This window comes from Talpa europaea (genome assembly GCF_964194135.1).
Source record: "Talpa europaea genome assembly, chromosome: 8".
Taxonomy (NCBI): domain Eukaryota; kingdom Metazoa; phylum Chordata; class Mammalia; order Eulipotyphla; family Talpidae; genus Talpa; species Talpa europaea.
Genome location: NC_140075.1, coordinates 87,700,449 through 87,727,410, shown reverse-complemented (window position 1 = coordinate 87,727,410; position 26,962 = coordinate 87,700,449). Strand labels below are relative to the sequence as shown.

General features: G+C 35.3%; 1 protein-coding gene across 1 annotated transcript; it reads right to left on the bottom strand.

Moving 5' to 3' along the window:
* Window positions 1-2,308: 2,308 nt before the first annotated feature.
* ACTR10 (actin related protein 10) lies at window positions 2,309-26,962 on the bottom strand (the record flags this gene model as incomplete). The annotated part of the gene is made up of 13 exons (XM_084241031.1): window positions 2,309-2,490; window positions 3,422-3,623; window positions 4,783-4,864; window positions 7,975-8,048; window positions 8,122-8,201; window positions 11,399-11,434; window positions 12,337-12,416; window positions 12,664-12,731; window positions 15,272-15,379; window positions 20,518-20,626; window positions 21,388-21,470; window positions 24,628-24,700; window positions 26,886-26,962. The coding sequence occupies 13 exons, from the start codon at window positions 26,960-26,962 to the stop codon at window positions 2,309-2,311; spliced, it is 1,254 nt and encodes a 417-aa protein (XP_084097157.1).

The following is a 26,962-nucleotide window of genomic DNA, read 5'->3' as shown; positions in this document are numbered from 1 at the left end:
TATGGGGAATATAACCAAAATAAAAATGCATATATTGTGCAAAAATGAAAAGTGATGTAAGAATTATATAAAATATTTGAAAAAATCTGTTCTCTGCTTCTTATAGTTTTTAATGTCTATAGCAATCCTTGGTGTTCCTTGGTGTATAGCTAATTCCAATCCTTGTCTGTTATGCTTTTTTCCTGTGTCTCTGTCTCATATGGCATTTCCCTCTGCTTATAAGGACACTAGTTATGTCGAATTAGGCCCACCTTAATTTGATTACATCTTCAAGGATTCCATTTCTAAATAAGGTCATATTCACAGTTACTGGAGGCTAGAACTTCAACATATCTTTCTGGGCCACATGATTCAACAGATAATATAGAGGGCTCTATTCCTTAACTGTAGCTACTAGGTGTCTAACACTATAGCTATAAGTTCTATTAGTCAGAGATCTTATTCTTCATAATATTCAATGAAAAACTTCTCATAAGTAATCCAAAGTTAACAAGTCAGAATCTTAAAAAATATTGACTGCAAAAGAAGAATGTTACTAAAATAATGAATCTGTCGTTAATAGTACACCTATTATGGGCAATTCTACCGGGAATTTTCAAAATTAAGAAATAAAGGGTCTTTGCTCTTGTGAAGTTCAAATTCCAGAAAGGAATATAAAAACTATATAGAAACAATTACATGATGAAAGTTGTGCCTCAGTTACAGATAAAGTGCTTGTAGGAAAGATCGCTATTTGGGGGTAAAGGGTGCTATGGAAGAGTGGTATGCCCAGAGGAATCTCACTTTTTGGAATGAACATATTGGTAAACTGGGTGGCAAAATTAAACTTTCTTAGTTTTATTCACCAATTTAATATGGTTTTCAAGTTGTTCATGATTGAATCCTTAATTAACAATGCCTTTATCTCAATCTCAAATGCTTTAAAGCTATTGTGTAGAGAATTCAGTTTACATAGGCTGGAATAAACCTGCAATTATTAAAATTCTTCTCATCCTTCAGGAACAAGGTCAAAATCCTTCTCTGAGATGTTTTCCTTTAACAACTTGGTCAGAATTAACAACAACAGTGAAAACCCAGATTCTGTTTTATTTCCTTAGTTGTATACACAGCCATTTTTACTAGTCTGTAAAACTCCCAAAGTAAAGGAAGTATCTTACCTGTAGCATTCAATGTCTAAAACTATATCAGATACATAGCAGACACTCAGTAAGTATTGAATAAATTTTGTCTTGGGATACTAAAGTAGTAGTATATAATAACAAAGTAAAGGTAGGAGTATTTCAAAAAATAAAACACATACACAAATATAAATATGAATCCTATCCCATTCTAAATGCCAGGAATCAGCTCTTTCAAGAGTTAGATAGTACTATCATACACATAAAGCATGTAGCAAAACAGGAGAGGATCTAGAAAAGGACAATCAAAATGATTAGGAGTAAGAACAGACTTGGGGGTATTTATTCTTAAAATGTATTAGTTGCTACATAGTCTTGGAGAATATGAGCACAAATATGTATGCATTTAATCTTTACAGGTATCTAGAAAGGATGAAATCAGCAAAATCTCAGTAAGATGCAGTTCATTAAAAACAAATACAAAAACTAAACACTGAATATTTCATCATTGTCCTGAGGATAAATGCACAAAAGATTAAGACATTATGAATCATGTTTATAAAGCAGTTGCATAAAAGTGAAAAAAAAAGAAATTCCTTTTTACATAAAAGAAACTAAAGTCAGAGTGGATATTTCTACAGTTAGCTTAACAAAAGCTTAACAAACATTCTCAGTCCAAAGAGTTAAATATATTTATGGAAAAGCAGTATTCTTATAACATAGACAGAAAAATACCAAGATGAAAAATAGATCCATGGTAACAATAGAAATAACTGGTAATGGTAACATTACTTATGCTTTAAATGAAATAACTACTGAAAATAATGAAATGAACGAACTGTATGATGCCCAGGAAAGATTATGTGAACTGTGGAGGAACACTGTTACTATTCTTTCTGAAAAATGAACTATGTTTTAAACTGCTTTACTGTGTTTTATTAATAAAACTAGCGTATTTTGTAAGTATCAGCTACCATTTTACTACTAAACAAGAAAAATGAAAGTCAAAAGAATTACATGTTAATATAGAGTAATTACAGAAATGCTTTCACTTACACTAATGTCATCTCTAACAGTATCTGATGTACTTTATATAATTTGCTAATTGATTAGATATTTGACAAAAAGCAAAGTTTAATTTTAATTTTTATTTATTTCCCCTCCCACAAAGTTTAACTTAAATCAAACTTTTATTTCTCAGTGGAAAAAGCTCTCTTCATCAGAGGTGGTTGAGCCTTTCCAACATCAAACATCATTTCCAAAGGTGGGTTGTTAAGAGAACACCAATCAGGTATGCGGCCCGTCTGGTTATAATATTCCTTTGAGATTGAACGGCTCCCAAGTATGTCTTGCAATGCTCCAAAAATAGCCCCTGTGTAATAAATATTTTTATAGCTCAGATGAAAACTTTCACCAGAGAACTTTATATACACATCTACTTCATTATAAAGGAATGAATTGGTGAAATTCAGCAATGCATATTCATACTCTTCAAATTAATTCTAATTGAGTTGGTCTATAGTGCATATTATGAAAAAAGGTTAAGTCCCAATTTTAGTGTTGAAAATAACTTAAATGGCATATAGCAAATTATGGTAAAAATGATAAACAGTCTTAAGAGTCTATGCTGAAGAACTTGTGAAGACCGCAAGTCAGTCTTTCAAAAATAACTTACTATTTGTCCTAGCTCAAAATAACATTTTGATCAAACCCTACTTGACAAGAAATATAAAGGCCATTTAAAATGTCGAGAGTTTGTTTTTCTCTCCAAATGATCCTGATAATTATTAGGTGTATAAAACAGGTATTAGAAGGTATACAAATAAATACAACCATGATTGATTTTCTTTTCAAAGTAGTTCCTTATTAAGCTATTTGCTTATTTCAGAGAAATGATCATAAACTAAAACATTCGATGAACTCAGTCACAAAATAAATTGTAACTGTATAAAGAGATCAGTCTTCTTATATGATTCACAAATTAAGGTTTGGAAGGATTTAAAGTAAGTGTTTATAACAATGGTAGCAACACTGGAGTAAATTCATAGCTACTGCTATTATGAGGAAGGACTTTAATTGGATGAAGAAGTTTACTTAAAAAAATTAACATGCAAATGCCAAGAGAAAATAGTTATAATTTTGAAAATTAACAATTTAAGAATATTCAAAGAAAAACATTTAATAATTCTATTAGTTTAAGTGGCCAATTTTGAATACTGAATCAACTATTCTAATAATCCATAAGTGATATCATTCAGGATCTAATTACACAAGGTTTATTTATATTTAAACTAAATTCTTACCTCCCAACCAGGCCACACAATTAGCTTTTGCAGGTGGAGTATGAATGCGGAATGTCTTGGTGCCAAGTGTTGTTTTATATTTTGGTTTTTCTACCAAATACCTTATTTCTGCAAGCAATCTGTGTAGAAATCCTGGCAACATTGATGTGCCACCTATGACTACCAAATTTTCTGACAGTTGCTTCCTGGTATCTATTGGGCACTGGTATTAAAAGAGAAAAAAAAAAACACCCAATTTATCCTTAAGTGATAAATAATGAGTGACTGGATTTAAAAAACACATAGATTATTTCTGCATTACAAATTAAATGTGAACATTTGTATTACAAAAAGGACCACAAGAAAGTTTCTTTAATAAAGAAATTTCTCATATAGTAAATATAAACCCTATGATAATATTGCCATATACTTATATAGAACTTTAAAGATATTAAAGTCTTTTAAAATCTAATAGCTATAGGGCCTCCCCTGGTGGCGCAGCAGTTGAGCGCTGGGTTGCAAAGCTGCCTGCAGCCTCTGCAGCGCCAGTTCGATCCCCGGCCGCGGGCGAGGGTCCCACAAAAAATAAATAAATAAATAAATAAAAAATACTAAAGATAGAAAAATACATTTAGAAAAAAAAAAAATAAAATCTAATAGCTGTAATTTTAAATTCCACCGGGCATTTAGTAGTAATATGTGAGTATTATGTCCATGGTAGAATGAATGAGTTGAGCAAAAAACATGAGAATAAAAAACTTTTGTATTTCAGTAAGGAAGGTGTGTGAAAACTTCATTTTCTAAAAGGTGCTATGTTAGAGTAGGAAGATACAGTCAGAGCCCCGGTTGAGTATGAAGATAAATTCTCAGAAAAATTATGTTTCTACATTAGTACGAAGAATTAGGAATGTTTAAGTCCTAATGTTTAAGTCCTAAAAACATGATGTTTTTCATAAAAGTTCCTGGAGTCCCAGAAATAGATAAAAGCTTCCAAAGCAATAATATTTCATCTGGAATTCTATGATCCCATAGTCATTAAACTAAATAGACTAATTATCATGTACCTTGTGGAATTTAAAATTCAACAATATATAAACCTACATTTCGAAGAACTACATGGTATACTAGGTACAAAATAAAAATCTGTTATCATTGCTCTGGAAAAAATACAGGTTATTTGCATAACATTCATTACCCTGGGTTTGAAATGTGTAGGTACTATATCTCACCATCAAAGTAAAACTCATTAACTATAAAAATTACCATAAAATCATTGGAATTATAACCAATGGTTAAAATAAAAATACAGAAAATAAGATTTAAATTTTTTCTTTAAGGGATTATAGTCAAACACTGATTTTTTTTAAATAAAATTAAAATACCTGCATAAGAGAATCCAATATCAAAGTAGCAACTGACTTCTCTTCATTATCTTGTTCAAAGAGAATTTCCACAACTGAATCTCTGAAATTAAAAGCAGAATTTTCTGCTGGCATCACTTAATGATACAGAATATACCAAATTCTTTTAGCATATTTTTAAGTAACATTAACTATGTTAATACAGAATAATTATTAAAACAAAAGGTGTTCTCATTTGTAATGAGACAAATGTAATAAGGAAAATAACAGAATCTGCCACATAGTGGAGAATTCAATGAGCTAACAGGACAGTACATAGCACATAGAACACACTCTGTTAAGTATTAGCTACAACTATTATTATGTATAGATTTACACATTTTTTTACACTAAATATCTCCCTAAACTTAACAGTAAAAAAGACATGGAATTCTATAAAAGCTAGTAAGATTCAACAAGTAGTTCAGCAGTGCCATGGGAGATTAAAAATCAACAACTGCCGCCCCCCTCTTCCACAAAGCACTTGTTTCAAAAAATAATACAAAGCAAAGATTGCTAGCTGCCTAATAAAATTCTCATTTTCCATTGTCCTGTTCATTCTGAAAGGATGTTTGGGTCCTTGATGGGAGCTGTCATATCATCCCTGGACTATCTACTGCAGAACTTTTTTTTTTTTAAAGGTTCATTTTATTTATTTATGCATACAAGAGCTGGGGTCTAGGTCAGAGGTAGGGGGGGAGGTGAGGGGATTTACCAGAGACAGAGTAGGGAGCAGAACAGGCAGACTGACTGAAATACACTGCTGAGGGGAGCAGCAGGAGGACAGGAGAAGTCTGCTGTGCCTTGTGAGTTAGCTCCCTGGCCAGTGATCAAACTAGTGCTGCAGCTGCTGCCAGTAGCTTCTTAGTGCTGAGACTTAACCCCTCATGCCACCAGGAAGGCCCCTACTGCTGAACTTTTCTTTTAAATGAGAGACAAGCTTCTATTTTGTTGAAGTCATTATTTTCAGGTTTGTATTAACTTGTGGCCAAACTTATTTCTATCCAATGCAATTGAAAACTGTACCTACACATATCACCATGCTTTTTTTATATACATAAAATGTATATCATGCTATTTTAAAGCTTTCTTGAATCTTTCTCAAAACAAAATTCTCATCATGAGACTCAATCTACTTGCTAACTGTGCATTTTATCAGTAAAGTAATATTGAGGCCTATAGCATGCTAAGCATTCATGGTTAGTCAATCATTTGCTGTTATGTCTACACACTTGTGATTCTAACAGTTGAGTGACAAATGATCAGTATTCTTTATCTAAATCTTTCATTGTTGATTTGATACTGAAATTACAAAATTTAACAATTACAACTTAATCAATGAACTATTATGATGAAAAAAAAAACTTTTATGTGAACTATGCTTAATGTTCTAGAAAGACCAAATAATTTTTAAAATGTTTTTAATATAGGTCATGTCACTGTAAAGTCTGTAAGAAAATATCTAGGATTCTGTATCAAGACTGATTCATAAGTAACTTTAAAGTGAAAATCATAAACCATGAATTACTGGTCTATGAAAATTTAGTAAGTGCTCTGAAGCACACCTATTCTCAAAGAAAAGGTCTTGTAAAAAAGTTTTGCAAATAAACACATCTTTTATAAATTTTTAGTTAAAATATATATTGAGAATGATTTTTTAAAATGGTCCTTTACTTTCAAGGACCCTTTAGATTTACATCTAATAAGGTTTCAATGGAATTAGATTATTTTGGTAACGAAAACATGTTATTAAACAACTGAAAATTGGGTTTGGAAAGTGAAACTGTAGTTTGTTTTTTTTTTTTAATTTCAGTCCAGTTCTTTATATTTTAATTTTTTTTATTGTGGTAACACTTTTATTTTTATTACTAATGTATATTCCTATTATTATGTAACTGAAAGTTCTATTTTAGCTCAATTTCCTTAAACACTTATTTTCTCTTATCCTTAAACAATTGTTGTTTTCTCTTATTCTGGGCGCTAGTAAACAATCAGAAGAAAATTTAAAATAATAATTTACTAAATATAAAGTTAAATAGGAGGTACAATAAGAAATTATTACTGAAAAGTGTCCCAGTTATACTTTTGTTCCCCTATCAGCTTTGATTTCAATGTACTTATGTTCATTCTTTTACTGTCTCAACCTCTACATCAATTATCTCAAAATCTCACAGGACTTTCAATATTTACATTATAATTCTTTTCTGTCCATCTTCTTACCTAAACTTTTGCAGAAAAATTTTTGAAATTTATTTTATTTATTTATGCATACAAGAACTGGGATGTAGGCCAGAGATGTGGGATGTGAGAGGATTCACCACAGACAGAGTGGGAAGCAGAAAAAGCAGATCTACTGAAATACACTGCTGAGGGGGAGCAGTGAGCAAGACAGGAGAGGTCTGCTGCGCTATACTGGTTAACTCCCTGGGCAGGGATTGAACTCATACCACAGTGGCTGGCAAAAGCTTGACAGCGCTGAGACTTTAACACCTGCGCCACCAGAAAGGCCCTTGCAGAAACTTTTATAATACAATTTTTCTAAAGCTTGGGTATAAACAAAAATATTGTTACCAAATACTTATATAAATCTTGAACAACTTCTACTGCATCATTAGAATAATCTAATGAATAAAAAAAGGTAAATTACTAACTTATCTTAAAGATGGCAACATTTGGAAGAATGTACTCTTTGAACAAAATAAGGTTTTAAAGTGTAAGTCAGCAAACTATGGCTGTAATCCAAATTCAGCCCACTGGAACACAGGTAAGTTCATTCACTTACATATTGTCTATGACTGATTTTGCAATTTTAGAGCTGAACAGCCAGAACAGAAGTCCATGCTATTTACTGTCAGGAAATTGGTCAGGAAGTCCAAGCTGTTTACTGTCTGGTCTTTTATAGAAAACATTTGCTGAACCCTGTTTTAACATATCCTACCTCACACTCCATATCAAGAAATGGTTAGTTCCATTAATTAAACTATGGATTATCTTGGTGAACAGTAAAGAATTTTTTAAGTTGAATAATAAAATTAATCATGAATGATGGGACTTAATGAAAAACACAAAATTATTAAATCGATACTACTTCAGGTTTATACAAATATTTTTAAAAAAACGTATCAGTTCATCATTTAGCTCATAAAAATGCCTTAGCTCATAAAAATGCCTAACCTGATTGATCCAAGGACATGTAAAATTTTCTCTCCATCTAATGGGTAGTCAACATCTGGGGGTGGTGAAGGACGCTGAAAAAGAAAAAGGTGTAAGCATATGCCTTATAATTTTTGAATAAAGAATATACAATTATTTTTAACTTACCTCAGTATTGCCATCAATATTAAATTTTGCTGCTTGGATGTTCAGTCCACGTTTCAGATCACTTACAAAGCAAGTGCGCACTTGACAGAAAGAACAGGAGACTCTTGTCATGATTTGTAACTGAATCAATTTATGTCCCGGTAAAATAATTTAGGTGGCATGCTAATTACATATTTCTTCAGATTACATAAACTATCCCAGTCTTTAGGTAGCTTATGTTGATTTACTCATAAAAGAAAAACTTCTTGATTCAGAGAAGTTGTAAGACATGCTGCATTTTCCTTTTCCATAAAATCACTTTTTAAAAGATCACCTTTGAGAAAACTATTGTTTTTGATACTCTGTATCCTGAATACTATAATAAAAATAAATTTTAATATTATGAAAATGTACCTGTTTTAATTGAACAGCATGTTTCTTTGCACCACACTGATTTATATTTCCATTTAAATATGGTTCCTTTTAAAAATCTTGGTCGGAACACAAGCACAATTTTGCTCATAGTTATAGTAACACTCTTTATTATTTAATTTGTGATTATTTTCACCCTTTGGCACACAACACTAATAATTTCCTTTTACTGTTTCTTTTTTTTTTTTTTTTGCATTGGAACATTTATTCTCTTCATGATCGTTTCTATTACAAAATACTTCTTATATTAGACTGTTTCAAATTATTTTCAGGAATAGGTAAGGAATAAAAAGTATTTTTAAGGAGAGACAAAACTGATGCTAAAGGCAAGAATCCAAATGATTTGATTAATTGCTTGCAAAATATGTTAAATATTTATTATATAATTCTTTTTACTACTCCAAAATGTATTTGTAAAGAATCTACAATATGGTAACGTGCTAGACAGTAAGGTGTTCATGTTGCTTATATACTTTATACTTTATTTGAGGCCTAATAAATTTTTAAGCAAGGTAGATACTCAGCCTTCGGGATCTCATGAGGCAGGTACCCTTCTATAAAGAAATCAAAGTCACTGAATCAAAAATCTAAGATAAGATTAAGAATTTGTAAATAAAAAAAATTAGGTAATTAACCTATGTAACTAATGAGTACTTGAGAGTTGCATATTTCCTCTTAACCTGGACAGGTTCCTACTGTACATATGATTCCAAAGTATGCTTAATGTAGTTATCCTTCCAAATCAAGACCTCTAGTTCCTTTTTTAAGAGTTATGAGGAACGCCTTATGAAATTACCAAACTTCATTCAATATTCTCATTTTAGGATGCTCACTTCCAATTTTAATAAATATGGCAGATTGTTTTCCAAAAAGATAGGTTTTGAATCCTTACTGTTAATAATATATACTCATTTTCTCACAATTTCACAAATACTAAGTATCTTTCAATTTTTTGACTAATGGGAAAGTTAACATTTTTTTTTTTTAGCTCTAACTCTACCTATTTATGTAACACTGAACAAATCACTTAATATTTTGGAGGCACCAACTACTAAATTATCTCCAAGTCCCATTTAACTCTAAAATCCATTACTATCTAATTCCCTATTAATATTCTAGAATATTATTTTTTTTAAGATATTTATTTATTTATTTATTTAAGCACTGGGTAGAGTCAGAAGCACGGGAGGGTGAGAGAATTCACCAGAGCCAGAGCAGGGAGCAGAGCAGGCAGAAGGACCGAAGTACACTGCTGAGGGGAGCAGCAGGCGCCAGGAGAGGTCTGTGCGCCATGCGGGACCCTGCTCCGGTGGCTGGGGAGCAGCCAGGGATCGAACAGGCGCTGCAGAAGCTGCGGGCAGCTTCGCAACCCAGCGCTCAACTGCTGCGCCACCGGGGAGGCCCTCTAGAATATTATTTTTTACATGTCACTCTAAGTACTAAGGAACATTATGTTTTTTCTTTTAGTGAATTAAAATTCCTGAAAAATGTGATTACCATAAAAACACTCTAGCAAAGTAGAAGCAATCTGTCTTACTCAACTGAACCTTGTATAGTTTATCCCCAACTCTAGAATTTCTGAAGTCAACTAATTAACTGCTCTTATAAAAATATACAAAAACTTTACATTAAAAAAAAAAAACTCTAGGGCCTCCCCGGTGGCACAGCGGTTGAGCGCTGGGTTGCGAAACTGCGCGCGGCCTCTGCGGCGCCGGTTCGATCCCCGGCTGCTCCCCGGCCACCAGAGGAGGGTCCCACATGGCGTGCAGACCTCTCCTGCCGCCCGCTGCTCCCCTCAGCAGTGTACTTCAGTCCTTCTGCCTGCTCTGCTCCCTGCTCTGGCTCTGGTGAATTCTCTCACCCTCCCTCCCGCACTTCTGACTGTACCCAGTGCATGTATAAACAAAACAAACAAACCAGCAAAAACAAATAAATAAAGCATGCCTCTATTAAAAAAAAAAAAAAAAATTAAAAAAAACAAAACAAAACAAAAAAAAAAACTCTAAAACATCAAACTAGTGGATTTCTTTTTAACAGGCCACAGATGTGGATTTTTTCCCCCCACCTATCATGCATGAATAGGGAATGAATTCCAACAGCTCTTTCCCACTGGCTCTCACTAAGTATGTTCCTTTGGATTAGACTGGTGCTTCAGTTGAACACCAGTACCATTCTATTTGGCTTCCTTTTTGTCCTGATGATTTTCTTCCCCAAGTTTCAGGAAGCTATCTTGGGTCTTAGAGTGCTTAATGTGTTAAATATGAACATTAATTCTCTAGGCAATAATCATGAACTTTATTTGTTTGCTTACAATGCCACTGCAAGCTAGGAAGCATTACAGACTTCCAGTCTTGCCATGGTAACATTTGTGGGGCATTCCTTTTTGAACAGTGCCCACTCCCTTGATGTTACAATATCACCTTTTTTGTGGATTCACATGTATATGGCCAAAGAAAGAACCCCATATTTTTGAAAAGACTTAGAGAACGTAGAGCAGGTGCCTCTCCTATTTCCCTTTGTGTTGGTCATTTTGATGACTTACGGGAACATAGCAGTTCTGGCTGAAAGGGTAGTGGTTTTTTTTAAGCAATTTAACTGTTATTTCATATACTGTGCAAACTATTTCCCTAGTAATCTGTATACTCTATAATCAAGAGGCTGCTTCAACAGCACATCATAAATAATGACAAAGCCTCCAAAATCTTAAGAAAAATAAAAAATTTTATTTACTTATTCTATAGCCTAAATATTAAATATTTTTAGAATACTACGGGATGACTATATATGGTATCTGTGTAAATATTTACAAACAAATGCTCTTCACACTGGTACTTAAAGATAGGGACAAAAACAGAACTAACTTTACCTTTAATGTCTTCTAAGACACCTTCTGGAATCGAACCTGAAATATAATTTATTCACAATTATAAAACTTCAATAAGCAGAAATAGTCTGTTAAATTGCACTCACATTTCTATTTTCCATTTCAGTAAAATTTTAAAAAATTACTGTGATATTTTTAAAGCTAATTAACTTTATATTTAGGGAAGAAGCTTCACTCAAAGCCAAACCAAAGCACAGAAGTTGAAGCCAGATGTGTACAAAGTTGTATAAGATGTCAAGGACTTGTAAATTTGATAAAAATAAGACCTTAAAAACATAATAGAAGGAACTGAAAGAATTTGGTAACTCAGTCGTTTAAATAGAAGATGTTATCTTTGTCTAAGAATAATTTGTTGAAATAAATTTGGGAGAACAGATAATGTGCTCACTTTTAGAAATCTCAAGTTTGAAGTTCCTAAAGACATGCCTAATTTATATCTAATAATCATTTAGAAAAATGACTATCCTATTTAGAAGAGGGTTAGGCCTTCTTCTGAAAATCAGCAGCATACAGATGTAGTTGTAGTCAAGAAAATAGAAGAGAACACTTTCAAAAAGCCAGTAAAAAGAAAAAAGGAAAAGATAAAGGCCTAGGGGAACACTGGTAGAACAAGCAAGAGCAGAGGAAACCAAGAAGGAATACTTGAAGAAACAGACCACCATAAAGGAGGAGTCCTGAAAGCCCAGGAAGAGAGAAAGAATACTAGATAATCCACCTTGTCAAAAATTCTAGAAAAGAATGACTAAAATTAAACTACTGGATATGGATGATTAAGAGCTCATTAATGATAGTCTTAAGAGCAATGTCATTCGAGCAACATGGTAGGTAAAAGAGTGACTTATAATGGGATAAAAAACAAAAACAAGTCCAACAACGAAAAGGAATGTAAACCACTCTTAAATAGCTTTAAATGATTTTACCCATCACAGAGGGAAGGCTCTGTTCTTTAGCAGCACCTGTGTCAACAGTACACTGTTCCAATAGTTGAGTTTCCAACTCCCTGAAGGTAAAAAAAGACACCAGAATTAAAATAATGTAATTGATATACTTTTCTTATTTAATACTTTTATTACATAATAGATCATGGTGCTTTAAGTGTCCTTATTCTTAAAAAGTGAATACATTCAAAGCTAATATGGAAAGAAATGAGTAACACTGAATATCCAAACTACCTCAACTGACTGTCAAATTAGCATTTGCTGTTTGTGGCACAGGTGAAGCAAACATGCTAAATTCCAAAAACTTACTTGTGAAGAGCTCTTCCTCCTAGGGGGAGTGCACCCCAACAATTTAATACAGGGATTCCTTCATATATCTACAGAGTAGTAAAGGAAATTACTATTTTAGGAAATAGAATATTTTCCCCATCTTCTGCAGTATTGCTCTATCAGTTTTGCTGGTTAATTCTTGTAGGGTAAGGTAAAAGGTAGCAGGCTTTTCTGCCCTCCCGCCATCAGGATAGATGAGGGAACCCTGTGATCCTGAATGCATGCCTGATGGCAGGCACCTGAAGTGGGTACACCTGGGCTGAGAGACTGGACATTTAAGGGCAGCGTCACGGGGACATCAGCAGCAGCAGAAGCTGAAAGAGAAGCCGAGAGAGCAGAGAACGCAGGAAAGTCCAGATACAGTGAAGAATTGCTGGGCCAACCTCCCGGCCCCCCAGCATCCCTGCCTGCTGTGTACCGGGTAAACCCCAATAAAAGCCTGCAAAAAGCCACTGAGGGCTCTAGGACTCTGACTCCGCCTTTACCCGGTTTGCTGGATCAGAAAACCTGCACTGTGGTATTCCTGACCCCTACAAATCTTTCTTATTTTTAAAAGAATTAAAGAACTATCAAGGAATCATATCCACATTATTGTCCAAAGGAAAAAGGTCAAACACACACACACACAATTCATTAAAGCTGGTGTGTCCAAAAGAGTAGCCACTGGCCATGTGTGGCTAGTGGGTCCGTGAAATGAGATGTGCTATGAGAATAAACTACACACAAATTTAGCAGACTTAATACAAAAGACCTCAGAAAAAATAGCTCGTAATTTTCTACATCAATTGTATACGGGAATATTCTGAATATATTGTATTATAAATATACTACTTTCACCTCTTTCATTTATACTTTAAAAAGTATAGCTTAGGGCCTCCTCAGTGGCGCAGCGGTTGAGCGCTGGGTTGCGAAGCTGCCCGCAGCCTCCGCGTCGCCGGTTCAACCCCCAGCTGCTCCCCGGCCACCAGAGGAGGGTCCCACATGGCGCGCAGACCTCTCCTGCCGCCCGCTGCTCCCCTCAGCAGTGTACTTCGGTCCTTCTGCCTGCTCTGCTCCCCGCTCTGGCTCTGGTGAATTCTCTCACCCTCCCGCACTTCTGACTGTACCCAGTGCATGTATAAACAAACAAATAAATAAATAAAAAAACATGCCTCTTAAAAAAATATATATATAAAAAAAAATAAAAAGTATAGCTTAAAGAATTTTAAATTTCATATGTCTTAGATTTGTTTCCATTAGAGTTGAGAGGATAGTGAACAAATATACTGTGGGCTGCTACTTTGCTCTTGGGTCAACTACACATCCCAACATTAATCTTTTCATTTATATAATAAAGAGAATAAGGGCACCTCCCTGGTGGCACAGAGGTTAAGCCTCAGTGCTATCAAGCTATCACCAGCCACTGAGGCATGAGTTCTATCCCCAGCCAGGGAGCTAACACCTCATCAGTGTGCTTCAGTAGATCCACCTGTTCTGCTCCCCACTGTCACTAATGAATCCTCTCACACCCCCACCCCCGCACCTCTAGCCTATACCCCAATTCTTGAATGCATAAATTTAAAAAAAATCTTAAAATATATATATATAATATATATATAGAGTAATACTATTTGCAGGGTTATTTTAAGACTTAATATAAAATACCTTATATTTTAAAAGTTACTGCCTAATTTATTTTCTTAGGATCTAATGATGTTTGATTCCTTCCCATGAGTATTTCTTCTAACAAATATACTGTAAATTGCAAGCCCTGCACTTAGTACTTCATTATCTTTTTCAATAAAGCAACATTCTCTGTAACAATTCTAACAGACATAAATTTTACTCCGATTAAGTGCTTCTAATGACAAGGAATGTTCCAGTTTACAGTCAGTAATTATATTTTGAGAGAGCTTGAACATTCTAATTTTCTTGATGGAACATTTCTCTAGCTACTCTTCATATGATTTTGTAGAACTTGATGCCCATAGTCAATTTTTGGATACATCTTAATTAGCTAAAGCTACTCTCAAAAGCTGAAAATAATACTCATGAAGTCTGATCCCCAGAGTATACACTGGGACCAAGTTATGATAATTTCTACAAAAAGCAAATTTAAGTCTCCTATTTTTTTAATCTTTTCCACATGACAAATCTTTTTTTTTTTTTAAAGCGACAGTCTTTTTTTTTTTTTTTTTATTTGTTTGTTTTGTTTATACAAGCACTGGGTACAGTCAGAAGCGTGGGAGGGTGAGAGAATTCACCAGAGCCAGAGCGGGGAGCAGAGCAGGCAGAAGGACTGAAGTACACTGCTGGGGGGAGCAGCGGGCGGCAGGAGAGGTCTGCGCGCCATGTGGGACCCTCCTCCGGTGGCCGGGGAGCAGCCAGGGAGCAGCCAGGGATCGAACTGGCGCCGCAGAGGCCGCGGGCAGCTTCGCAACCCAGCGCTCAACCACTGTGCCACCGGGGAGGCCCCCACATGACAAATCTTTTTGTACACAGTTAACATGGGTGTTTGACACAAGTAAAAATCAGTTACAATAAATAACCCTAATTATTTCAAAGTAGAGCAAAAACTGCAAAATTAACTGGTTGTCAAAAAAGATACAGGTAACACCAGGCTTTCCCTATATCCACAATCCAGGACCATGGCAGAGTTTATTCCAAGTGTCAGAAGAGCCATTAGATGACTTGGAGCAAGCAAGACAGATGGAACCTAGAAAACAACAAAACCAGAACGAGCATAACAACAAAAAAACAGAATAAGTATCAGTAATTAAAGGTGTTGCTCTTCTATTTCAAATATATTTGAAAAAATTCACAGAGACAAATACTCATGTAGAATATGAAGAAAAGGAAGAGATAAAATTAAACTAAAAGAAACCCTAGAAATATGTAAAATTGAGGGTACCACAGGACATGGAGAGCATTGATTGATTTTTACTAAATTGATTTTTATGAAAAGTGAAAACACTCTTAAAGCTCTCTAAGCTGTTGGGCCTCCCCTGGTGGCGCAGCAGTTGAGTGCTGGGCTGTGAGGCTGCCTGCAGCCTCTGCACAGCGCCGGTTCATTCATCAGCCACGGGCGAGGGTCCCACCAAAAAAAAAAAAAAAAAAAAAAAAAAACTTCTCTAAGCTGTTTCATTCCAAATGACAATTTAGAAGCATTTTTAATGCTTATTTTCTCTCTTTTGGAAGAAAAACTGAAAGGATAAAACAAGAGATCCCAGAAACAAATTCAAAGGAAGATGCTAAATTTAAAAAAGAGATAATTTACAATCAAAATAAAAATACAGAACAGGGCCTCCCTGGTGGCATAAGGGGTTAAGCACAGCACTATGAAGCAATCTGCAGCCTCTGCAGCATGAGTTTGATCCCTGGCCAGCCAGGGAGCAACCTACATGGCGAAGCAGACCTCTCCTGACTTGCCCGTTGCTCCCCTTAGCAATGTACTTCAGTCATTCTGCCTGTTCTGTTCCCCATAATGTCTCTGGTGAATCCTCTCACCCCCCACATATCTGGCCTGTACCCCAGCTCTTGTATGCATAAATAAACCAATCTTAAAAAAATAAAATAAAATAAAAATACAGAACAAAGAATTCTTTTGTTTGCAATTATGTTATTTTTTATTGAGGTAATGTTGGTTTACAGTGCTGCATATGAATGAGAAGTACAGATTTACACATCTTCAGAATTATGTTATCATCATACCACACACATCTTTAGTAATCCTTCACCAAGACCACTGGGTTTCCCATTTGCTTTCCATGTCCTCTGGTATCCTCAATTCTACATATTTCTAGGGTTTCTTTTAGTTTAATTTTATCTCTTCCTTTTCTTCATATGCTACGTGAGTATTTGTCTTTACCCAATTATTTCCATTTAGCATAATTCCTTCAGAAAAAAATTCTTGATTATCTTTATTCACAAAGTTTGTATCATGAACCAAAATTACAAATTTTAACTGTATTGTAATTAGAATTAAATTGAAGAACCACAAAGCCCATCTCTGTGTGACATTTTTTAGAGAATCTGCCACATCTGGCCACATCTAGCAGATATTCAAAGTACAAAAGTTTATCAAATCAAAACCAAATGTCAAAAAAAATAGTCATCATATTTCCCTTATCTAACTAGATACAGTAGGCATCCTAGTGATTTGAGATAAGGATACTAGTACAAACACAATGAATATTCGATGTTAAAGTATAAATACAAAGAATCACCTATTCAGATAATGTGACTTCTTACTGCTTTGTATCCTTCCTATTGTAAATCAAATGCCTAAATCTATGACAGTAAGTATAGCAGCAGGGTATGTAATCTGTTTCTTTGTGTCTATCTTACTAAACTGTAACAACTTAGAAATATTAACTGTCCTTGATTTCATAAAGATATTTTTGGTATGTTTTTAATTCAGCAGAATGTATGAAATATACTTAAATGTGTTTAAGTAGTTGACTTTGCTGAAGAGTCCTCAATTCCTAAGACCATTTTCAAAAACTTAAATAACAAGGACTTCAATCTACTATAATCACCTTTAATTATAATTTTAGTCTTTAGAATAATCTTGACTACTATAAAATGAAAGTTACAAGTAATATTATTGATACCAAAACATAAGTTATTAGTTTTGAATATCCCCTAGTAGAAATTTAAAGCCTCAAATGAAAGAACTAAAAATTCAGAACAGTCAGCATAACTAAACAATGGAAACTAGAAAGACCTGAAAGAAACTCCACAACACAAAACATATCTTTTAATTCTGGAAGGGGGAAAAAAAAAGGAAACATCAAAAAGTGCCAATTTTCTAAGTTCTGGATGAAATGCTAATTAAGCATGAACTAAACATAAGTAGTCATTTGAAGAGAACTCAGTTCTCAGTTTACTTATCATCTGGTTCCTTAAATACATTGTGTAGTATATACAATGCAGGAGATAAAGTAAGAAACTTCAAGTTTAAACTCTGAGTACCTACCAAAAACAATAGCACTATAACAAAGGAGAATCTATGCTGGAGAAGGGAATAAAGTCCCTTCAACAAATGGTGCAGGGAAAACTGGTCAGCCACATGCAGGAAAGTGAAATTAAACTACTCTCGCACACCACACACAAAAATTAAGTCAAAATGGATTAAAGACTTGGATATAAGAAGGAAACCATAAAACACACAGGATAAAACATAGGCAAAACACTTCACGACTCTGGCTTCACAGATGTCTTTCAGGACTAAACTATCAGCAAGAAAAACAAAAGCAAAAATAAACAAATGGCACTACATCAAACTAATATGCTTCTGCACAGCAAAAGAAACTGTCATTAAAATGAAAAGACAGGCAGCACTCCCACTGCCCACCTGTGACTATGCAGGTGCTTCCTTTCACCAACCCTCTCCCCCTGCAGGGCAGCAGCCTCCTGCCTGCCCGTGACCTGTACCAAGTCAGGACTTCTCTTCACTGACCTCCCTCAGCGGAGGCAGCTCTCCTCAAGGCCGCCTGCCTGCAACGATGCAGGCCTCTCTTAGCAAACCTGTCCCTTTTGGGGCAGCTCTTTCTGCCCGCTTATGTCTATGCAAGTGCCTTTTACTCTTCTGTCCCTTCCCAAATAAACCTGTTCTTTAAATATAAAAATAAAATAAAAATAAAAATAAAACAATAAAATAAAAAGACATCTGGGCCTCCCTGGTGGCACAAGTGGTTAAGATGCAACCTATGAAGCTGTCCACAGCCACTGCAGCAAGAGTTCGATCCCCGGCCAGGGAGCTACCCACATGGTGCAGCAGACCTCTCCTGACTTGCCCGCTGCTCCCCTCAGCAGTATATTTCAGTCAGTCCGCCTGTTCTGCTCCCCACTCTGTCTCTGGTAAATCCTCTCACCCCTGATGCCTCTGGTCTGTACCCCAGTTCTTGCATGTATAAATAAATAAATCTTTAAAAAAAAAAAAAAAGAAAATGAAAAGACATCTACTGAATGGGTGAAAATATTTTCACATCATATATCAAAAAGAGGGTTCATATCCAAGATCTACAAAGGATTCAGACAACTCAACAAAAAGGAAACAAAGACCCAATCGAAAATGGGCAGAACTAAATAAACACTTATTCAAAGACATACATATACCTGGCCAACAGGCATATGAAAAAATGTTCAACATAACTCATCATCATGGAAATAGAAATCAAAACCACAATGAGATATCTCACTCCAGTGAGAATGGCCCATATCAAAACAAAAACAATGAAGGAATCCTAGCGCCCTATTGGTGGGAATGACTGGTCTAGCTGCTATGAAAGACAATTATGGAGATTTCTCAAAATATTAAAAATAGATCTGCCATATGATCCAGCAATTCTAGTCCTTGATATCTACCTAAAGAATGCAAACACAAATTTGAAGGGATATATGTACTCCTATACATATAGCAGCACTATTTACAAAATCAAGTTATGGAAACAATCTAAATGCCCACAGGTAAGAGTAGTGGATTAAGAAGATGTGATATTACAAAGAGCTGATGAGACTCAACAAAAAACAAAGAAAATAATCCAGTCAAAAAATGGGCAGAAGAGCTAAAAAGAAACTTCTCCAAAGAGGAAATGCAAATGGCCAACAGGTATATGAAAAAATGTTCAATATCACTTGTAATCAGGGAAATGCAAATCAAAACTACAATGAGATACCATCTTACACCAGTGAGAATGGCACATATTAAAAAAACTAGCAACAACAAATGTTGGCGAGAATGTGGAGAAAAAGGAACTCTCCTGCACTGCTGGTGGGAGTGCAAAATGGTTTAACCACAATGGAAAGCTGTATGGAGATTCCTCAACCTACCAAAGATAGAGCTTCCATATGATCCAGCAATTCCACTCCTAGGTATTTACCCAAAGGACACAAAAACATTAATTCAAAAGGGCACCTGCACCCCTATGTTTATAGCAGTGCTATTTACAATAGCTAAGCTATGGAAACAACCCAAATACCCAAAAATAGATGACTGGATCAAGAAGATGTGGTATATATACACAATGGAATATTACTCAGCAATCAAAAAAGATAAACTCATGCAATTTGCAGCAACATGGATGGAGCTGGAAGGGATCATGCTCACCGAAATAAGCCAGAAAGAAAAAGAAAAATACTGGATGTTCTCACTCATAGCAGGAATCTCGAAAACCCAAATAAGGGGCCAGGAAAAAGACTAATTATAATAAAGATAAAAAATAAAAAAGCAACTATAAACCAGAGACACACTATGGGGTGCGGGGGAAGGGAAGGGGGTGTTAGGGTCAAAATAAGGGGGGTGGAATTGTATGGGGAATATAACCAAAATGAAAATGCACACATTGTGCAAAAATGAAAAATGATGTAAGAATTATATGAAATAAAATATATTAAATAAAAAAAAAGATGTGATATATAAACAGAATGGAATACTACTCAGCTATTGGGGAAAAAAGAACTCTTGCCATCTGTAACAATATGGATGGAACTGGAGGGTATTAAACTAAGTGAAATAAGTCAGAAGGAGAAAGACAAATACTGGATGATGATTTCACCTTTATGTGGAAAACAGAGAAACAAAACAAGGAAACTGATAAAATCAAAACAAAGTCTAGAAATCTGACTGCAAAACTGAGGATACTAGAAGGTGGTGGGAGAAGGCCTACAAATAAAAAAGGAGTCAGGCAGTTTATGGTAAAGGACTATAGGTGCTTTGGTGGTGGGTGTGGTGTGGGGACACAGATCCCAGAAGCTGTGAATCTATTCTCCTAAATAATATGCATTGTTGTAAACAAATGCTACATCCAAAATAATAATAATAATAATAATAATTCAAACAACAACAGGTACCTCAAAATATTTGAACAGGACACGAGTAAGTGTCTCTCTGAAGTGGGAAGGACATAATACCGACTCAATGACCACAACTCGGCGATCTCTGGGATTCACCAACAAGTGCCTGAAAAACAAGTTTTATTTAAAATAAATAAAAGCTTGCATTTATTTTGGTACATAAAGCAATATGTTAAGGATGGAAAAACCATCCCATCTTAGCTTAAAATGCTCAGTGATAAAAATACATCTCCATTTTATTACATGGGAAAGAAATAAAATTTTCTGCTCTCTTACTACTGCCACAGCGATTTCAGGAACTTAAATTTGGAAAAATAAACAACAGGTTACTATGACTACTAACTTGAGTCACTGAAATTTTTTTTCAGATTACAAAAGTAATAAAAGCTCACAAAACTCCAAATGTTAAGGAATAATTTGTATATCTTTATTATTGTATATGTATATGCATATGTTTTAAGAGCTATATATTCCAAAGATTTTGTTCTGCAACTTGCTTTTTTTCCATTTACCAATATATCTAAGACACCTTTCTGGTCAATACATGAGAACATATTTATTTTTTCTGAGCAGTTTGCTTAAAAACACCAGTGTTTTTTAATGACTATACCATGTTTCATTATATGGTTCAATGTACAATTATCCAATCTCCTTTAGTAGTGGACATTTGATTTGTTTTCAGTATTTCCTTGTTTGCCAGTTTTCCAGCTCAAATATATTTTTGAAAAGCTGTAAATAATAAAATCTGAGTGGAAGTCAACTTCTCTTTTTCTGCAGCAGATGAAATACAACCAATGTCTTGTGACTGAAATTAGAAAAATCTAATCTCAACAACTGGGCAAGAAAACAAGCATAATTACATCTTACCTGAAATATAGTATGTGGATGAATTCCTTTAAGTAGGAATATAATTCTTCTGTATTGATATTATATTGAACAACTTTGATAGGCTATAAAAGATTAAAGTGATTTATTAATTTATGAGATAAATCTTGTATTAAAACATGCTTCTGGGCCTCCCTGGTGGTGCAAGGGGTTAAGACGCAACCTATGACGCTATCTGCAGCCACTGCAACGCGAGTTTGATCCCCAACCAGGGAGCTATCCACATGGTATAGCAGACCTCTCCTGACTCGCCCACTGTTCCCCTCAGCAGTGTATTCAGTCAGTCTGCCTGTTCTGTTCCCCATTCTGTCTCTGGTGGATCCTCCCACCCCCATGCCTCTGGCCTCTACTCCAGTTCTTGTATGCATAAATAAATAAATAAAATTAAAAAAAAATAAAACATGCTTCTATAGTAAGGTATTTTCTGGTAAAAAAATCAAAAGCAATTTGTATTGAGAATAAATGCAAACATTAAATATAGATCAATCACTTAAATTAGGAATTTTTAGGAACTGGCATATCTAATATGATGGAATTTTTTGGTTTATGAAGAAAACTTTGTCCACAAGTAAATAAGGAGCTACGCATATTTGCATTTTTTCTGTCTTAATTACCATTTTGGCAGGACTGATAAAAATCAACCATTGATTAAGGGAATCAAAGGTAACCTCAAATTCTCTACACTTGATTAATCCCTGTTAGTGACTTCAAAAACAATGACACATTCCCTTTTGTAACATTATCCCACTTAATTACCTGCAAAAAGCTTACCTCCCAGAAACACAGTATGTACTATGAGGAAAGGACTGTTTCTGGCTTGCTTACAAAATATTCTCCTTCAAACTACAGAGTGCCAGGCACAAAGCATGTAGCTCATAAATATGTGGTAAAAATGAAAAATACATACCATTAACACTTAGGCAGCATGTGCAAACACTACCAAACCATGAGTGTTAAGTCAGTATTAATGCATAACAAGGGGTTTATTTATGCTCCTCTAAAAGCTGTACGTACTCTGATGTATCAGTGGCCAAGCTTTCATTTATTCTTTTTTTTTTTTGAAGATTTATTTATTCATTTATTTATACAAGCACTGGGTACAGTCAGAAGCACGGGAGGGTGAGAGAATTCACCAGAGCCAGAGCAGGGAACAGAACAGGCAGACTGACCAAGTACACTGCTGAGGGGAGCAGTGGGCGTGGCATGAGAGGTCTGCCCGCCATATGGGACCCTTGCCAGAGGCCCAGGAGCGAACCTGTGCTGCAGAGGCTACAGGCAGCTTTGCAGCCCAGCGCTCAACCGCAGTGCCACCGGGGACACCCGCTTTCATTTATTCTTTTAAAGAAAAGACCATCAGCTCAATTAATTTCTTGATTTTATGTGGCTTAAAAAAGGTTCCAAACCATGTATAGATGCATATAGATTAATATTTATGTATATTGTTTTTTCAAGACAAACATAAAGGTTGAAAGCACTAAAAAAAGTACCAACAAGAATGTAAAGTTTAAGTAAGTCAGAATCTATCTAATAATACCATAACACCAATAATTATAAAGTAAAACAAAAAGTTGACAGGAACTTCAATCCAAGTTTGAATATCACACCACAAATATCTACTATATTTCTGGACTGTCCAAGGAATTGCAGAAAGTTTTGAAATGAATATGATTCCCAAATGAAACATCATCAAAAAAATTTCTGAATCAAAGTATGTTGTATGTTGATCTTAATGATGCATCCCAAGAGCAAATAAAAATTAACGTACTAGTCCATTCTGCTATAACATGTGCTTTTGTAAAACCAAATATGCTAGTACTCAATTGTTAATAAGTGAATAATGTCTATATGTGATAACTGTTATTAGTTTATATATTAGGCATGAGGAGCAAAATTATAATAGCATTTATAACCTTGATAAATGAAGAAAAAGTAATAAACTCAGACCTCACAGGTTAAGTATCCTTTGATGTATTTTTAAAAAGTGGAAATGATTCTCTGTCCCCTTCTCAGAGCAGACTATCTCATGACGATTGGGCTATATTTTCATCTGGTTCCCCTTAACAAACAGCTCCACTAGTTCAAAACTCACTTCTATCTGCATTATCTCAGCAGCCACTGACAAACATTTTCAATCCATTATTTTATGTAACTTTTCTAAGAATCTCCAGCCACATTAGCTACAAGCCAACTGAGATAGTAGTTATTGGTTTTGTTAGTGCTCTGATCATAAAGTTACAGGGATTTTTGCATAATCTGCTCCAACCCTATTTTTGCTATAAGCATGTTCCTGTTTGTAATCAAATGGAAGTTTTTCATGAATGCGAATATTGCTACAGCACAAACATCTGTATCTGGTTTTAACATGAATTTTCATGGCTGCTGAATGAAAAATGTAAAATTATTCTTTCTATTGTTATTCCTAATCCGAACAGTTAGTTTTCTTTTTTAAAAAATGCTTTTTTCAGTTGTTTGACTTTGGAATTACTCATAAAGGAATGTAAACCTGGCTTATATTACAAAGAGGATAAGAATAACATTATTCTGGGCCTCCCCGGTGGCGCAGCAGTTGAGCACTGGGTTGCAAAGCTGCCCGCAGCCTCTGCGGCGCCGGTTCAATCCCCGGCTGCTCCCCGGCCACCAGAAGAGGGTCCCACATGGCACGCAGACCTCTCCTGCCACCCGCTGCTCCCCTCAGCAGTGTACCTCAGTCCTTCTGCCTGTTCTGCTCCCCGCTCTGGCTCTGGTGAATCCTCTCACCCTCCCGTGCTTCTGACTGTACCCAGTGCTTGTATAAATAAATAAAAATAAATCTTTAAAAAAAAAAAAAAAGAATAACATTATTCTATAATTATGTCACATTATAAAATTTCTGAATGTACTTTACTGCAGCAAAAAAATTCCTCTTGTTATTCGATAATTCCATTTGCATAAAATGTACAGGAAAGACAAATCTGTAGAAAGCCAAAGAACATAGGGATTAACTGTAAATGGCCATTAAGGATCTTACAAAGTAAGATGACCAAAAAACAGGATGGTGGTGATGGCTGTACAACTTGATAAATTTGCTATAAATTACTGGATTAATTAAACCTAAAAAAAGATGTTAAAAAATTTCTTCAGATAGATTATATATTTAGCACTATTCTAATCAATTCTACTTGAAGTCACATTTAAAAATACTTTACAGTACAACATTTATTTTGCTAATTGTTAAAAAAATACCTTAGTTATGCCAGTTTTTTTAATCACACTAGGAATTATGCATCTTGGACCAGTTTCTCCAGCAAATCCACACCTGCAAATAAAAATAGAAACATTCAACTTACAACATTCAATCTATTTTTCACAAAAACAAGTTTTTCTATATTTACTTAAAAGCAGTGGTCACAAAAACATCTTTGATGTACGCCAAGGGACAAAAACACCTATGGAGGGCCTCCCCGGTGGCGCAGCGGTTGAGCGCTGGGTTGCGAAGCTGCGCGCAGCCTCTGCGGCGCCGGTTCGATCCCCGGCTGCTCCCTGGCCACCAGAGGAGGGTCCCACATGGCGCGCAGACCTCTCCTGCCGCCCGCTGCTCCCCTCAGCAGTGTACTTCGGTCCTTCTGCCTGCTCTGCTCCCCGCTCTGGCTCTGGTGAATTCTCTCACCCTCCCTCCCGCACTTCTGACTGTACCCAGTGCATGTATAAACAAAACAAGCAAACAGACCAGCAAACAAATAAATAAAGCATGCCTCTAAAAAAAAAAAAAAAAAAAAAAAAAAACAAACAAACAAAAAAAAACACCTATGGAAAAGTTAATACCATCTATTAGTAATGGTATACATATTCAAGGAAAAAAAAACAAAATTGTCTCAAATTATTGATACTCAAACAAACCAGTATACTATTTTATGGCAGCATTAACTTTTTCCCTCAGTTTTAAAATGTACCTGAATTTTATGTATCAAAGCTCTACAACCCTAGATCTGTACTATATTACATGACTTCAGACATACAATATATGTCTTTCATAATACTATCATTCTAAGGTTATTAGCTTCCATTTTGATGTGTTTACTTTTGGCCTATTTTGTAAGCTACTCATGTTTGACATAATTATAATCAACTTCATACATCATGAACTCATACAATAAGTTTCTACCATATTCTTCATTGCTATCATTTAAAAACTGCATAATATTTAATCTTTTTTTAAGTGATTCTCCTTTCTTGAGTACTTATGTATTCCCATTCATTTCATATTGGTAAAAAAGAAACTTTGTTAAAAATAGTGCTTAAAGTGCCCATCATGTAAGTTTAGTTTTAACATTATCTTTTTGTTCTGTCTAATCTTCATATGTCTTTCCTCCTATTCTCAAATAGCTCCCACCTTGCCTCCATTTTTACTTGCACCAGTGGTTCTCAAACCCCTTTCTTTTATTTCACAAATTCATCTTATTACCTTTCCTGCTATCTTGGTCAATCACCTTTCCATCAAATAGTTTTTTGCTTTTCATTTCTCATTTTATCCTTGGATGTTTGCCTCAAGTTACTTATTATGCTATTTAAAAACTTTAAAAAAATTAGTAAGGAAGAATTCTGCACAGAACAGCATCCGAGGTACAGTTTTAAAGAGGTTCTTTGAGCATTTACCTAACGCAGTTATTAAATACCTACTATATACTAGGTAGTACTTAGAGATTTATAAAAATTTCAAATGTTTCCATTTCAAAACATAAGAAGCACTACCGGTTGCCACTTTCCTCTCTTGAGTCTAGTACAAGGGTTCCTTAACCAGAAATCCAAAGACCACTATGATAGTCTGCCAGCCACCTAAAACTATGTAAATATTTTAAGATTCATGGATTTGTGCCTTTCATTTGGTCGTCAAACAGATCTATGCCATCTAAAACGTGAGAACCATTACACCTGTGTTTACCAATTACCCTTTAAAACACAACATTTCCTAATCTAAGATTGCATGGGAGCACACAAAGGTTCTTGGAAATATCTGTATATTTCATCTCTGTTTACATGTTCAGCCTCGTTAATTCGATTTCCTGTCTTAAACATATTTGGATTTCCAGCAGTAACAGAAGCTCCACTCAATAAAAATTTAATGATGAAGACTGTATCAAGAGTTAGAATAATTTTGCTAATTTCCTAAGGAAACAAGCCCTAAGGAAGGTCTAGGTGATTGCTTGCATCCCCTGTATGGGTGACTCCGAAGGGTCCGTTCGGTTTGGGGTGACAACCCGTGGAGACGGGGAAAGCAATTACCCCGGAGTCTCTTGGGCCTCTCTAGGGAGTCGGACCTGATCGCCCCACTGAATCCAAGAGGTCAGTATCGCCCACGGTGGAAATAATAAGGGCAGTCGTTTACGAAAGTGCCGAGGGAAGAAGTGAGGCGAGAGTGCAAACTGAGGTGAGGACTTAGCACAGACTTGGGGTTCGGCCACCCATCCCCCCTTCGCACTTCCGCCGACGCCGCGGCCACTCACTTGGTAAAGGCTTCCCCCAGGTCTATCACCACCGCCGTTTTCTCCCCTCCGCTTCCCAGGCCCTCGTAGAGGGGCAT